Source organism: Porites lutea, chromosome 5, assembly GCF_958299795.1.
Source record: "Porites lutea chromosome 5, jaPorLute2.1, whole genome shotgun sequence".
NCBI lineage: Eukaryota > Metazoa > Cnidaria > Anthozoa > Scleractinia > Poritidae > Porites > Porites lutea.
The window spans coordinates 22,031,788-22,045,792 of NC_133205.1; the positions used below are offsets into that span (position 1 = coordinate 22,031,788).

At 39.6% G+C, this 14,005-nt stretch overlaps 1 protein-coding gene across 3 annotated transcripts; it reads right to left on the minus strand.

The window, feature by feature from the left end:
- Positions 1–1,026: 1,026 nt before the first annotated feature.
- On the minus strand, positions 1,027–12,999 carry LOC140937614 (uncharacterized). 3 transcript variants are annotated; one of them, XM_073387163.1, is made up of 7 exons: positions 12,665–12,999; positions 8,852–9,453; positions 6,696–7,001; positions 5,440–5,550; positions 4,770–4,936; positions 3,105–3,189; positions 1,027–2,208 (listed from the first exon to the last, which is right to left on the minus strand). In XM_073387163.1, the coding sequence occupies exons 2-7, from the start codon at positions 9,429–9,431 to the stop codon at positions 2,006–2,008; spliced, it is 1,452 nt and encodes a 483-aa protein (XP_073243264.1). In that variant the 5' UTR covers positions 9,432–9,453; positions 12,665–12,999; the 3' UTR covers positions 1,027–2,005. The 3 variants fall into 3 exon arrangements, with proteins under 3 accessions (XP_073243264.1, XP_073243265.1, XP_073243266.1); XM_073387164.1 differs by having other exon boundaries at positions 8,852–9,508; XM_073387165.1 differs by lacking the exon at positions 1,027–2,208 and adding an exon at positions 4,507–4,545.
- Positions 13,000–14,005: the final 1,006 nt, after the last annotated feature.

Below are 14,005 nucleotides of genomic sequence, written 5' to 3' on the forward strand. Positions count from 1 at the left end.
GTTTCGCTCGCCCTACTATCCTTGAGGAAAAATGGGGGACTACTCGTAGTCTAGACTCTAAATGGAACCTGATTCATTCAGTTTCCTAAGGCCATCCTCGTTTTTTCGCCGTTAGCGTCGTCCGACCAACCCAAATTCTGCGAGAATTCTTGTGATTTTTCTTTTAGTTTTTTTTTTTCAATCCGACCGACCAACCCAGTATCAGGAAACGGATTTGACGCTAAACGAAGGAAAAAAAGGATGGCCTAACGGACCCTAATATCAGTAAATTTCAGTGGCGTAGTTCATTTTAGGGTAGTCCATACAGGTAGTCCATGGACTGGGGGTCACCTGGCGTCTGTTCACAGTTGGCGAAAATGGTAAACAAAACTCAGGAATGGTAAATTTCAATCCAAAGTCACGTTTACCATTTGCACAGTTCAGTTTCGAAAAACGGCCGCGAAAGCCTGAAACTGGTGTCAAAGATGGGTGTGAAGATCTGGAACATCATATAGAGGATATTACACGGTAGGGCGAAGATATGAATTTTATTTTCGAGTGGCAAAACAATATTTTACGAACGAGCGCAGCGAGTGAGTAAAATACTGTTTTTTGCCACGAGAAAATAAAATTCATATCTTCAAGCTGCCGTGTAATGTTCTTTTTATTATATAGACAAAAAGACATCGATAAAATAATAGAAGGAAATGACCGAAATTACGTCATCGATAAACTCACTTATGGAAAATAAACCACTGGGGTCCCGGATGTAGTTTTTATGAATTTTACGAGTGGTATATTTTCCAGTAAAACACTCGTGTCTATATAATAAAAAATAATATTCGGTACGTTTATGAGTTTGGTACATTCCTTACAGGACCATGAAGGACCAGCTTTACAGAGGTTCTGTTGCTTCGGGGAATCATTCCACAGGAACGACCCTAACAGAGATGTGTTCTTTTTACTTTCGAACCGCACATTTCACAACACTTTTTTTTTAGTCTTTCTTTTTAACTTATTGTAAAACGCATTCGATCATGTCCCATGGAAAGTTGCGCTATATAAGTTTTAATTATTATTATTATTAATTTTCGTAAGCCCCAAGGTGGGGATATACAGTAGGGTTTTTGTACGCATTTGCGGGGTCCACCGTGGGGAATTTGCAGCTTTCCCATCAGAAAAAGGACGAAGTTCAATCCTGTCAATGCCATGAGGGGAAGAGTACACTTGAGACTGTCCAAGCTGTTTATAAAATAGGCCTTTTGCTTACAAATATAAAATGAAAAATATCGGCTTTAGGATAGAAGCAAATTGACTACTTTGTTCCTAAGACGAGCAGAGAAAGATCACGGGAATGAGAGGTACAATACATTCGTTTTAATTATAGTTTCTACTCTTACGATGCTCTCCTATATATGAGACTTAAGAGGGACAAAAGGAACCGAAGAGAACAGTTTACTGATAAACTAAGGTAGGAGAGACTTAGTGTCACGCAAACGTGAATTTGTACCACGTGACCAAGTTTTCTCTTTACTTGCCTTTTACTAGCCTGCGAAAACATCTGTTCCGCGCGAAACGTCCCCATCGACGAAGAGCGAGGACAAACGGATGTTTTGGCAGGCTAGCCTTTTACTGATCCTTACTTCTCTAAAAAATATATATATATATAGTATTTTCACGATACTTTGCGCCTAAGAATCTTTTTGGACTGTTTTCATCCGCTTTTTTTATATTTTGAGAGATTCTCTAGCTACTTAAATCTTGCCGTGGCCGTAAGCGTGACTGTAAAACGAGACTGCTAGCAGCAGAGGCTAGCAGTCTCTCTTTTTCTTCAGATTTAATGAGGGGAGTGCACGCGCGCGAGAAACGAGGGCGGCAGCCCGAGAAGGAAAAAGAGCCTCTCCCGTCTCGCGCCTTCAGTCACGCGCGTGGTCATTTGCGTGTCTCGCGCGTGTCGCTTTGTCTACTCTAAAACTCTCTCTCCACGACAGACATCATCCTATGGTTAATTTGATTGAGCGTTCATTTATTTAGCTGATGTACAATGGATATTTCTCGCACTTCTGTAAGGTTTCCAAGATCCACTTTCTTCGTAAAATACTTGAGTGCACTCTGCGTTGAGAGCAAACACTTCGGCACCTCGCACCTGAGGGGTGTTATCTAGTGAGGAGCGAACGGTTACCACCCCGCCATACGCGTAACGATCTGTGTTGATGTAGTAATGGACTCCTAAAACATAAAGAAAAAATAAAAGGCGTGTTGCTCAGATGCTGGAGGATCACTGTGTAGATCCTTCAACCGGGGCAGGGGTGAGAAGGCCTGCGAACAAGCTCTCGTCTGAAAATTGCGGGAGTCGAGGGTCACGCGTAGCAAGCAACTCCTATTGGAACGGTTACACTGACCATGAGGAGTCTGAGAACAAGAAAAGGCGAAAAACATGAGCAGGAAAGCAGGAGTCTTAAGCAGGAGTCACTCCCCTTCACTCCCCGTTCTCTCCCCATTCTCCCACTCGTTCTCTTAATTAAGACACTGAAGCCTGCAGAGAACTGCGGAGGAGGCTAGGTCACGTGCTATCCCGGGTCTCAGACTCTTTTCACGCGCGGTTTCCGGTTTCGGTCAAGTCTTTGACTTCGCTCTTCGTCCGAAGTGGTGTCGGTCACAATAGACCACGCCAGTGAGATTTACCTAACCGGCCCTTTTCGAACAGCATAAACAGCAGTCGGTTCTCTTATATTCCCTTCGCATTGAAAATAGCCCGCGAAAACAGCCGTCTCTCCTCGCTTTGCGCCACTAACGGCTGTATTCGCAGGCGAAATTGATCAAAAAGAATAAAGGAGGCAAGGCCAAAAGCTTAACGTTACCGCTCTTAGACTAGCCTGTGCAGAGACCCCCTTCCCCTGGGTAAAGGGAAGGGGGGTCTGTACACAGGCTACCCTAAGACGACACCATCTGAACTTGGAAAAGATCTTAAATAACAGCCAGCATGAGAACAGTTTTTCCTAAGACTCCAGCTAGTCAGTTATTTTTCCACCTGCATTGCAAATTTTATGAGACTTACGTAGGAGTAAAACCTTTGAGCCAGTGGGCAAAATCTGCAAAGGAACGATGCAGAGCAAAATACTTACCTGGTGCATAGAGGGGGCCGAAATTCAGGTTCAGTTTCTTCTTTAAACTCTCCCAACTGAATTCGAGTCCATTCACTGTTGGTGTCTAAAACAAAAGAACAGAATGAATAAAAAGGCATATGACATGCACAGCATATTAGCATTGACAAAAAGCACGCCAGTGGATGATATTTCTAACTGGGTGACCTCAAATAAGTGTCAAGGCTGGCCTACCGCACTCGTGGAGAACCAAACTTTATTTTAGAGGTATTTAGAGTTGTCTGAAATTTTAGCCATCTCTTTGCCTCACTCAAAGCGAGAGGCACGTCTGAATTCCCGTTTTAAAGGAGGGGGGGGGGGGGTGGGGAGACGGCTGACATTTTATACTAGATTTTAGAGTCAAGTTTATAGGAAAACAGCCAAAGTAAAGGGAGTGTTTGGTGATGTGGTATAAATTCACGTTTGCCATTTCCCTACCCTGGGTACCAGAGGTTTTTCTCGCATGCGGCGGGAATTTTCGGTGTTGGCCAAAGGCCGACACATCCTCAGCCGTACAGAAACCAGAAACCGCGCTAGAAAAGTCTCTGGCACCCAGGGAACCATTTGCCATAAACATGACTCTAAATATCTCTTTTGTCACATGGATTGACCAATCATAAAATATAAGGTCTCTGTACTCCATTCTGAGAAGTTACCGGTATATGACATGTTGGTTAATTCCTGTTTGATAAATTTGACTATAACTGAAGTGATAACAACTTTCTTTAGCCAGGGTCTTTGTTATAAAGAGGTTTGTTATATTAGAGTTTGACTGCTACAGAAGTAGTAGAATGTAGCTTGTGTAATCTTGACAACCAACAGTAACAGAGGGATGAGAACCTAACAACAAGAAAGCGTGTAATAAACATTCTACTACAACTTTGTGTGGAGGACTTAAAACACAAGACAGCAAATTTTTCTTTTTCTTTCTGAACTGGGATGCTGTCCCCAAGAATTCAACTCCAGAAAAGTTTGCCTACAAATGGGAAATTTAAATACCAATAAATCTTGGAAGAACTTCACATGCTTTATATGTGACATTTTAAGCCGCTGTTGCCCATGCCTGCTCACGCTCCTTACAACTAGGATGAGACTCATTGGTCAGTAGCAACCAGCAAGGTAGCCTACATGCACCTGCACCCTCCCCCCCGATAAAACAAAGGAATGCTCCCTCTCTTTGTTTTTCCTTTGGCGGGGGGGGCGGGGGAGGGAAGGGTGCAGCTACACGTAGGCTACCAGCAATGTTAAATAAGTGTGTATGTAATAGGATTGAGAAGTGACAAACACAACTAGTTTTAATTACGAGATGAACAAGACTCCTGCTACACACATGCTCACAAGAGTGTTGTTCTGGGGCCTGTTTCTTGAAAGTCCTGATACTTACCAAAGCCTGGAAAGCTGCCATTGTTTACATTCAAGATTTCTGTATACAACATGATAAAATTATCAGTATTTACAAACCAAAATTGGCTGGTTTGTTGGGTGGGCCTCACACTTTCATTCTTTAGATTTTGATTGGAATATTTGATAAAGTTCCTGGACTTTCGAGAAATGGGTCCCTGATGGTTACAAGCAGTTTCTACCTTATCTTAAACATCATGAACTGCCACACTACATGTATAATATCATGTCTCACTGTATACGTACCTGCCTGTCAAATGTTGTGTAAACAAACGACACAGTGCGACCTCCCTTAAGGCAACCTCTTTGACAATACCAGTAACGAAGCATAGATCCCCGTGTGTAATGCTCATACAAAAATGTCAGAAGAAAAATGACTAAAAAGCCTAACAGGATCATTTTAAAGTGTGATCCTGCAAAAAGAGAAACAAACTATTAACAAACTGGTCACATAGTGAGGCATGAAGATAATTGGGACTTTCAGAGTGGTGGGGGTCTTAAAAAGAATCCCTTCTTTGAGGAAGGTATAAATAATAAAATTATTGGATTCTCTTATTGTTCTATTACGCATTGTTTTGAAGAAAATAACGACAAACACACTGTTGCAAGGAACCTGAATTGATATAATTATTGTTATTGAAAATCCTGCATTGTGCACACAACCTACAGATTACAGGTTGTTCTGATTTCCAAAATTAGCTGTAGGCAATTAGCCAATGAGAAGACAGATAATGAGTACAACGTATAATAAATATGGATATTTTCCACTAGACAATAATTTGGCCAGTGTGCTGAAGAGGATCAAAACCTAACATCTCCAGCAAAAAATTAGTCCATCACTCTGATAAAGGGGTAGCATTTTATGGGTCAACTCTCAAATCTTTTATAGTGTTCAAGTCATTTCTTCTAATCTTACCTCTCTGAATATACCAGTCAGCAAGCCACAATAATTTAAAATAGTTTTCATAAAGCAAAACCTGGAGAAGCGTTATCAGGACTAAAACAAGAGGAATTTTCCACAGAAGATCTGTAAAATCAAGCAAACAAACAAACAAAACCAATGAAGTTGAGGTACCAGTGATCTTCCACACAACAGGTAATCTAAGTGTAAATTATGAACAGAATAGACCCAATACCAAAGTGGCTGCATTTGAGTTAAATATTCTTTTGCTACTATTTTAAAACACCAGTCTCAATTATCTTACTTTTGTTAAGCTATTCTTTGAATTGTGATCTTAGGAACCAGGTTAGCAAGGCTGATTTCAATTATAAACACAATGATATCCCACAGCTAATTTTTTTATTTGTCCAGTAATACTTTTGCATATAATTTTAAAAAAACTCCATGCAAAAATGTCCTTCCCCCGCCCCCCGCCTCTGTAAAAGGAAATGAGTGGACCCAGGGAGAACAACAACAACAATACACACACTATATACTACATGGAGAAAAGAAGGAATATGGTCAACTCTCAGATTGTCTAATCAGTTAAAGATGTTGTTTTTAGTAAGCATGCAGGAAGGAGAAATTTGCGAGGTCTTTCAATTCATGGGGAAGATCTTTCCAACCCTTCCCCATGAAAGAAAATTATCAACAAATATATACTTTCATATAAAAGTAGAATAGAAGACTTTTAATACTAAACCTTATAGAATTTTAATAAAAGGAAAGTAGGACCTTAAGAACAAAAGAACACATTTAATTTCTTCTCATAGTCTGTATCTACTGGATAATAAAGACAAAGTTATGGTAAAGCTGAAATTTCAAAAATGATATAGGCAACCCCCCCCCCACCACCACCACCTCAAATAAGTGCCCTTAATAGAATTAGTATCCTCCCTCTTGAATCCACGGCACTAATTTGACTACACATCTTAGTTTTTTCACTCCAGCATGTGTCCTTGCACTACCACATGAGATCCCAATGTTTCCTCAACCCAGCTGGCTTTGATGATAAACCCTTTAGGCCCCAAGAGTGTCAGGCCAACATCAATTTTCTCCTAACAACATCAGCAGATCATCAAGAGTAAAGCTTATGAGAATTATTCAACTGTTCACCAAAAGGAGAATGCTTTGATCTTAAACCAAATTCTCTCAACTGTTCTTAAAAGAAATGTATGGAGATCAGTCTGGAGAATTTGTATGTGGATATTGGGGCTTAAAGGGTTAATTACCTCTTGTCTGGGGGTCATTTCTCTTGTCTGTGCCTTGCTCTAAACCACTCACTTTTACTTCAAGATCATCTTGTCTGCTTTCAAGTCTCTGAAATCCACTTCTTAAGACTGTGTGTTTAGCTTCAAGCCCTTTGATTTCAGTCCCAAATGCTTGGGTCAAGTTTTGAAGGTTATCTTTCAGTACCACTTGGTCTTGCATCCAGGATTCTTTGTTGTCCTCTACAGACTTCACTAAAGTGGCCATTTCAGTTTGAATGAGCTCCAGAATATCATGACTGATAGATTCCTCAAAGCACATTTCAATACCTACAAAGGTGACAGAAAACCAGAAGAATTGACTATAAACATAATCTGAACCCATGGCCTACGGGATTAGTAGTGGGCTCAAAACATTATTTTTGAATGAAGGCCGGACAGAATGATCACCAGCCAAAGAAATATTTGCTTGGTTAAGTCTTGTTTCTGGCTGGTCAAAATATTGGAAAAAAGTCAACTCGCAACAGTCTGTAAACACAAAACTATCATGTGCTTGTTCAAGTCAGAGCTACAACCCTGGACAAAACCAGTTGAGACAAATCGCGAAAATGCCTATTTTTTCCTGTAATCGCGGCAAAAACTGAAACCTCTGCCAAATGAATGCCTGATTTCCCCCCTCCCTTTATCCAAAGTTGTTTAGGATAGCATTGCAATTATACACGTTGGTTTTTAGACCAAGACAACTTTGAATAGCGGGTGGGGAGGGGGTTTACTTTTTGTGTTTAGGGGAGACGGGAGTAGGGCGCAAAAGTTAGAAAATAGATGAAGTTGTCTCAACAGTTTTGTCCGGGGTTGTAGACTGTTTAAAAAAATGGATTAAAAATTTACCAAAGATAGCTTTGATCTCTGTTGTGACCAATCAACATGACTGGCAACAGGGTGAAGCTAGCATATTATACTAGCCCAGGCTTCATTTCAACTAGACCCAAAAGCTTTTTGCAGAGCAGGATTGATTTCACAGTTCTTCTGTTAATTGAATTCCTCAAAAAAATATCACTTGCCCATCGGGCAAGTTAAAAACAGAATTCACTAACCAAATAGCAAAATCCACTAGCCCCGGGCTATCGGACACTTCTTTCTTTGCACGCTGGACAAGTGAAGTTTTTGGCCAGTCAAGCTGCCATTCTGGTTTGACATTGTCCAATGATTGACTGTTATTTGTGGTCTTAACACTGAACAGAAGAACCTGGAGGATATACTGATCCCTGTAATAGCTCATTATAGAAAGGCTCTGCCAGAAAGGGGTTCCCTCTCTTTGGCCAGGTAGGGATTTTGTGAGTTGAAGAATATGAAAGGGTAGGGGAATGTGTTAACAAGGTATTTTAAAAGAGCCTTATTATTGACTGTATCACTGTAATTCACTTAGGGAAAGTTCATTTAATATGACAAGGGGGGGGATGAAGATATTGAGGGGGGGCTCCGAAAATTTTTAGACACCTGAAGGGGGGGCTCTGAAAAAATTGTTGCGCTAGGAGGGGGGGCTCCGAAAATTTGTATACTTCAAAACCAACACATGACATCATCATACAGATCGGATGGTTTTCAACTCAACAATTTAATGACCTGTGCAACTCAGCTATATCACGTGGTTTACAGATATAACAAATGTAGTCTCAGTAATTATTACACTCTTGTTCATCCCAAAAATGCTTTAGAAAATTGTATCACAACTGTATCTCAAGTTTGTCATAGTATAAACCATTGAAGACATATATTTAATACAGTCTAGCGATCTTTTTTCAGGGGAGCAAAGGAATTGAAGGAGGAGGGGGGGTGGGGGGTCTCTGAAATTTTTTCAACTACCAAGGAGGGGGCTCCTAAAAAATTGAACCGCTAGCGAGGGGGGCTGCTAAAATTTCAAGCTTCGAGTTTCAATATCTTCATCCCCCCCCTTGTCATATTAAATGAACTTTCCCTTAACGCTAAATAGCATAAAAGGACTTACTGTTAGTACATATAGGTATGTTAAAGGAGCATTATTTTTCAATAGAAGGTGTATAAAGGTGCAGGTACCTTTTCCATCAAAAATGGTACACCAAAGGTAAGAGCTTAGACCTTGTGATAAAGCCTCCCAGTATAAAATGCTGTTGAGTTCTTAAAAAGTAACTTTATGATTTTACCTCTTTTTTTCCATTTCTTTAAATCTTCCAGAACTTTTGCCTCAGAAGTTACAGCAAGTTTCAATTTTTTGATGAGGTCTTCCATCAGTTGAAAACATTCGTCATAGTAGGCTTCAGTCCACCTGGTAAACAAACAATGACCCCACTCATTGCGCACTTTTGCACGCACTTCACTTGCCATCATATCAACGCCATAAAATACAAAGTTTGGGGACCCACATAAAATAGAAAGCACAGCTGACAAGTCCAGACTTTCATCAAATGCCGTGAAGCTTGCCATGGGTGGCTTAACAAACAGTTTGGCAAGGGAGATGTCATCTTTGACACTGTAATCATAGTGTTTAGGTGACTCTTGAGTCTTATTGTTGTTTATGTTAATGTAATTCAGGCGCAGGGTAGATGGTGAAAGGCGTTCTTGGTGAGAAGCAAATGTTTGTGAATGAATGTTTGTAGGTGGTTGAATAAGCATGTCATAAAGTTGTGGTATTTCCTCTTCAATAACCTTTCTTAATACTGGTGTGAGAACTTTGTTAAGGCAAATTCCAACCACCAGCCATCTCTTCTCCTCATCTCCAAACATTCTTTTCAATATTCACCTCCTCCTGCGATAGAATAGACCTTGTCATGGTTTTGGAAGCCACCTTGACAAATAGGCAACTGTGTGAGAAATTACAGTGTTTGTACATGTATGAGAATCTAATGTTGAATAATTCCTGTAAAATGGCTGTCCTGAAAAAAATAAGAATAGCTTCACTCCTAACAATAAAGTATTCTACTGAAAAAATACTAGGGCATTACATGCAGCTACATGTGCTAGAACCAGTTTTTAAAATTTTATATTTATTCGTCTGTAAAAATTTTTCTTCCTGCCCACTAAAATTTCCCTGGAAAAATTGCACACAAACGTACAGAAAATCTAAGGCAAGCGTGGTGAGCATCTGGAGAAATTTAAGCTCAGGTATGGCCCCCAAAATTTGTTAGTAGAATCCTTTACTGAGTAGCTTTAGTTTACAACTCACATTTTTTTTTCAGAACAGCTGTTTTACAGATATTATTCAATCAATCACTACCTTTATTTAAATGTCACACTAACATAGTAGTAGAGGAACCACTAAATGGGGACACTATAAATTGAAATAAGCAACTATTGTAGCAATTAAAATCAAATTAATAAAACTATTAATTCAGGGCAAAAAACTTCCACTTGTGCGCTCGTCTGAGACGAGTACGTTTTGGCCACGAACGACTGAAATTCATAAAGCAATCGTCCAACCAGATGAGTAAAATTTATCGTGAGCAATATTTTTTTTAGCTTTGTAAGATCTGGAGTCGATAGCTTGCATGGAATAAAGTAATGAGAAGTAACTTGAATGGTTACAGCAGTGCTCGATTTAAATCTTGGGGCCAGCTGTCCCCCATGGTTTTATTTTTGGTCACCAGAACAAGTATTCTAGTCACCAAAAATTATATTAAAGAATTAATGGAATAAACTAAATGTCTTTTACTTAGCCTTAACAGAAAAAGAATGCTCAAGTCCATAATTTAAAATTAATTATTTTGTAAGATCTTAAAACCAACGACTTCCTTCCTTTCCAGTGGTTTTCGCTCATTTTATTATCAATGTCCATTCTTAAATTCGTAGCATCAGTCGAAGAACTCACATACTACAGCTGCGTCTCAAGTCTCTGGTAAATAATTGTGAAGAATTAATTTCTTCAAACAGGTATTCAAGCTTCAGGAAATGAAATAAACACGTAGTTAAACAAACTTTAGGAATCACAGAAAAACTTATTTGGGTTCAGAAAGAAAAAAAATCTGCAAACATTTGCTTTGTGTCCCATATTTGCATTGATGTTCAGAAATGAACATCGGTGAAACTTGATCTATTTCATTTATTGCCTAGTACAGTACTGTTTTAGTAGTCAATAAAATACATCAGAGCTTTAATTTGGGTCGTCACACCACGCTTTATGCCATGGGCTTAAAGTTGTTTACAAGAAGTTCGAGAAATATTAAAGCGCCAAGATATAGGCAACGTTCGTTTTTGATTAACTTTCTGCAAATTTTCATCAAACTATTAAATTTGCAATCAGGTACACAATCAAGATAGATAACCGTTTGGGCAAACCTTTTGAAAGTCACAAAAACCATTAGCTATCCGTTAGTTTCCTAACAGATAACGGATCATCGTAAGTGTACATTTGCCCAAAGAAGGTCACATATCTTGGGGGCAAAGTTGGCAACCAGGCATGAAAAGTTAGTTACCACTGAGTAAAAACTAGTCCCATCGGCGAACCCATGGGTCACAATGTCGAAATCTATTTTGGCAGCGTTTTGTTTTCTTTGGGTGAGTGGATTTCATGACCGGACAACCAAAATCTGCAAAGTACTATGCCGATGGATAAGTGAAGTGAAAAAAAAGTTTTTTGCCCTGTATTTTACTAGTGTATCATTATTGACTAGAGACCAAGAGTGTAAAATTTATAAGATTATTACATGTGTATAATATTATTGCTAAAAAAAAGCATATGCTGGGGCAGATCCAGGGGTGGTTCAGGTGGTTTGGAGGGTTCGTTTGAACCCCCTAAACAGAAATTGAAATGTTTAAACACGAGCAGTTTTTGATGAAAACCTTTGGTGGACATACATCCCTAACAAAAACTATATGTTATTTTTTGAAAAATGACCGTGAAGAGAAGAAAAACAAAACACTAATTGACAGAGGAGAGTCCTTTCCTGGTTTTAAATGCCCCACTGCTTCCATTTTTGAAGAAACTCAAGAGTGATTTTTAGAGCACATGGCAAATACAAATTTATAACCGTTTTCGTTATTGGTCTGGATTAATGTAAATTTTTAAGAGTAGTTCACGTTCAAAATAGCTAAAAAAGGGGTTGTTTCAAAGGCATGAGACAACCTACAATAATACAACGCAGGAGGTCACCTTTCTCAGGCGCGGATCCACACCGGTTTCCACCGTTTTACGGAAATTGGTCAAATTTTTCACGATAAACATTTTTAATAATAAAATAACAATATTAGAACTTTCTGGAAAATAGTCTGGACAAATGTTTTCTTTTTCCAATTTCCGGGCGTTAGACAGAAACCCGAGAAATTAAAGGAACTTTAGGGACTTTAAAAATCAAAAAAAAAATTCCCGGGGGCTTCCCTAGACGCTTGCTCCCTCGGCCCCCCGTTTAGGAAATCGGTCAGTATTAATCCTAGATCCGTGCCTGTTTCTGAGGACCTAAATCTCAAAATTTTTCCAAGGGAGCATGCCCCCGGACACCCCTAGGATGGTATGCCTTTGGCGGACACTTATCAGCACCCCGCTCAACTAATCCTGGATCCTCCCCAGCATATGAGCTTAATAAAAACAGTAGTGTGTTCATTAGGCACTACATAACATTCGTATCGACATTCCATTCTCACACAAACACTGTAATTTCTCACATGGTTACCTACTCGTCAAGATTGCTTCCAAAACCATGACAAGCTCTATTGAGAAATAAAATGTGTAGTATATATATATACATTGGTTAAGATTCACATTAAAAAAGATCCCATAATTATTACTTCAATTTCCAAGTGCTAGTCATAGCTCTTAAAAATCGAAATTAAAATAATCTTAAGTTAAGTCTCCAAGGCAGAAAGAAAAATCAACAGTTTATCATTTTTGTCAAGATAATTACAGAGAAAGTATGCTATTCGAAGAGCGAGTAACACCATATTAGGTTAAAGGTAGCTGAACAAAGAAAAAAGGTACAAACAAGTCAGGAATAAAACGTGACAAGTAAGTATGTAAAACAACTTACCCGAAAATGCGTCACCAGCTTCTTACGAAAGCGCAATTATTATAGGATCATTTTCAATAGTTTTAACTTTCAGTTTGACATTCATCAATAAGCTAAAATGACGCTTTAAAACTATCCTAGCTGTGTGTAACAGTAACTTTTTAGCTCCTTCGAAGGAATGTAGTGTAGAAACGTAATTAACTCAAAGTTTTCTTTAGGGGCCTCTCTCTTTGAAGAATAAAGTTTTCTCGAGTGATGTTGAAAGTAAAAGACAGCCACAACGCCCTACTCGCGTTCGTCTTGGCTGATAAAAAATCAATTCTTGGAAAACGTTTAACCTCTGACCCGCCATATTGAATGATTTGTACGAGCGAAAGCTGGGGAGGATTTCTTAAAAGTGGGTCGTGTAAATTGGTCGTGTAATCCTCTTAGAAAGTCTCCCTTTATTAGGAGGGGGAAATTTTTTCGCGGCTTCTAACTGTGCCTCAAGGAGTCCACGTTCTACTGTTTCACGAGTAAAGAGTACGTAAACGTTACTTTTAAAGCTTACGCATACCCAGAACGGGACATCAGTCTGGTAGAATTATGACATGAAGGCCTGCTTGCCCTTTGGAACAAAGTTCTTCCTTTATATATCAGCTACAATTAAACTTAAAGGCAGAAAATGAGAATAGCTACGTGAGATTTACACCCATTTAAGGTAAGAATGTAACCTTAAAAAGTTAGTTTGGTAAGATTTCCGCACAGCCCCATACAATTTTATGTATACATGTTTCGACTCTATTCATGTTAAGTGTTTATGAGCTTACAGAGTCCTTACAAAAAGGCCCTGCCAGGGGGGGTCGGGGGGGTCCCATGTCGCCCGTCTGAATTTTAAAACGTCTCGTGTCGGTGTTTATAAATGCTTCTTGCTTATTGTCGGCTTGCTGTCAATGTCGCAATTTGGCTGAGGGAGGTTGTCTCTTGTCGCAATTTCATTTTGCACGCTGTTGCTACTTTATGGGCCATGTCGCTTGTCGGAATTTACCCTGGCAGGGCCTCTACAGAAGATTGCTGCATGTGACTCAAGCATCATACAGTGGGGGGTGGTGGTGGTGGTGGGGGTGGTAGGAGGGGGGGTTGGGTTGTGCATTTGAAAGATGGGAGGCTTGGAGAATAGGGGGGTGGAAGGGGTACCGGAGGCGGGAAAGGAAAGAGCAGTACAGCTGTAGGTGGGAGTTCTAAAAGGGTGGAAAGTGGGAAAAAATAATGGAAGAAAATTACAAGACAATGCCTAATATTTTGCAACAAAAAAGGCTCTAGGCTAAGGGAAGGAAGCCCAGAAGAAAGGGTAGGGAGCCGGAAATGTAAGATATGAGGGGC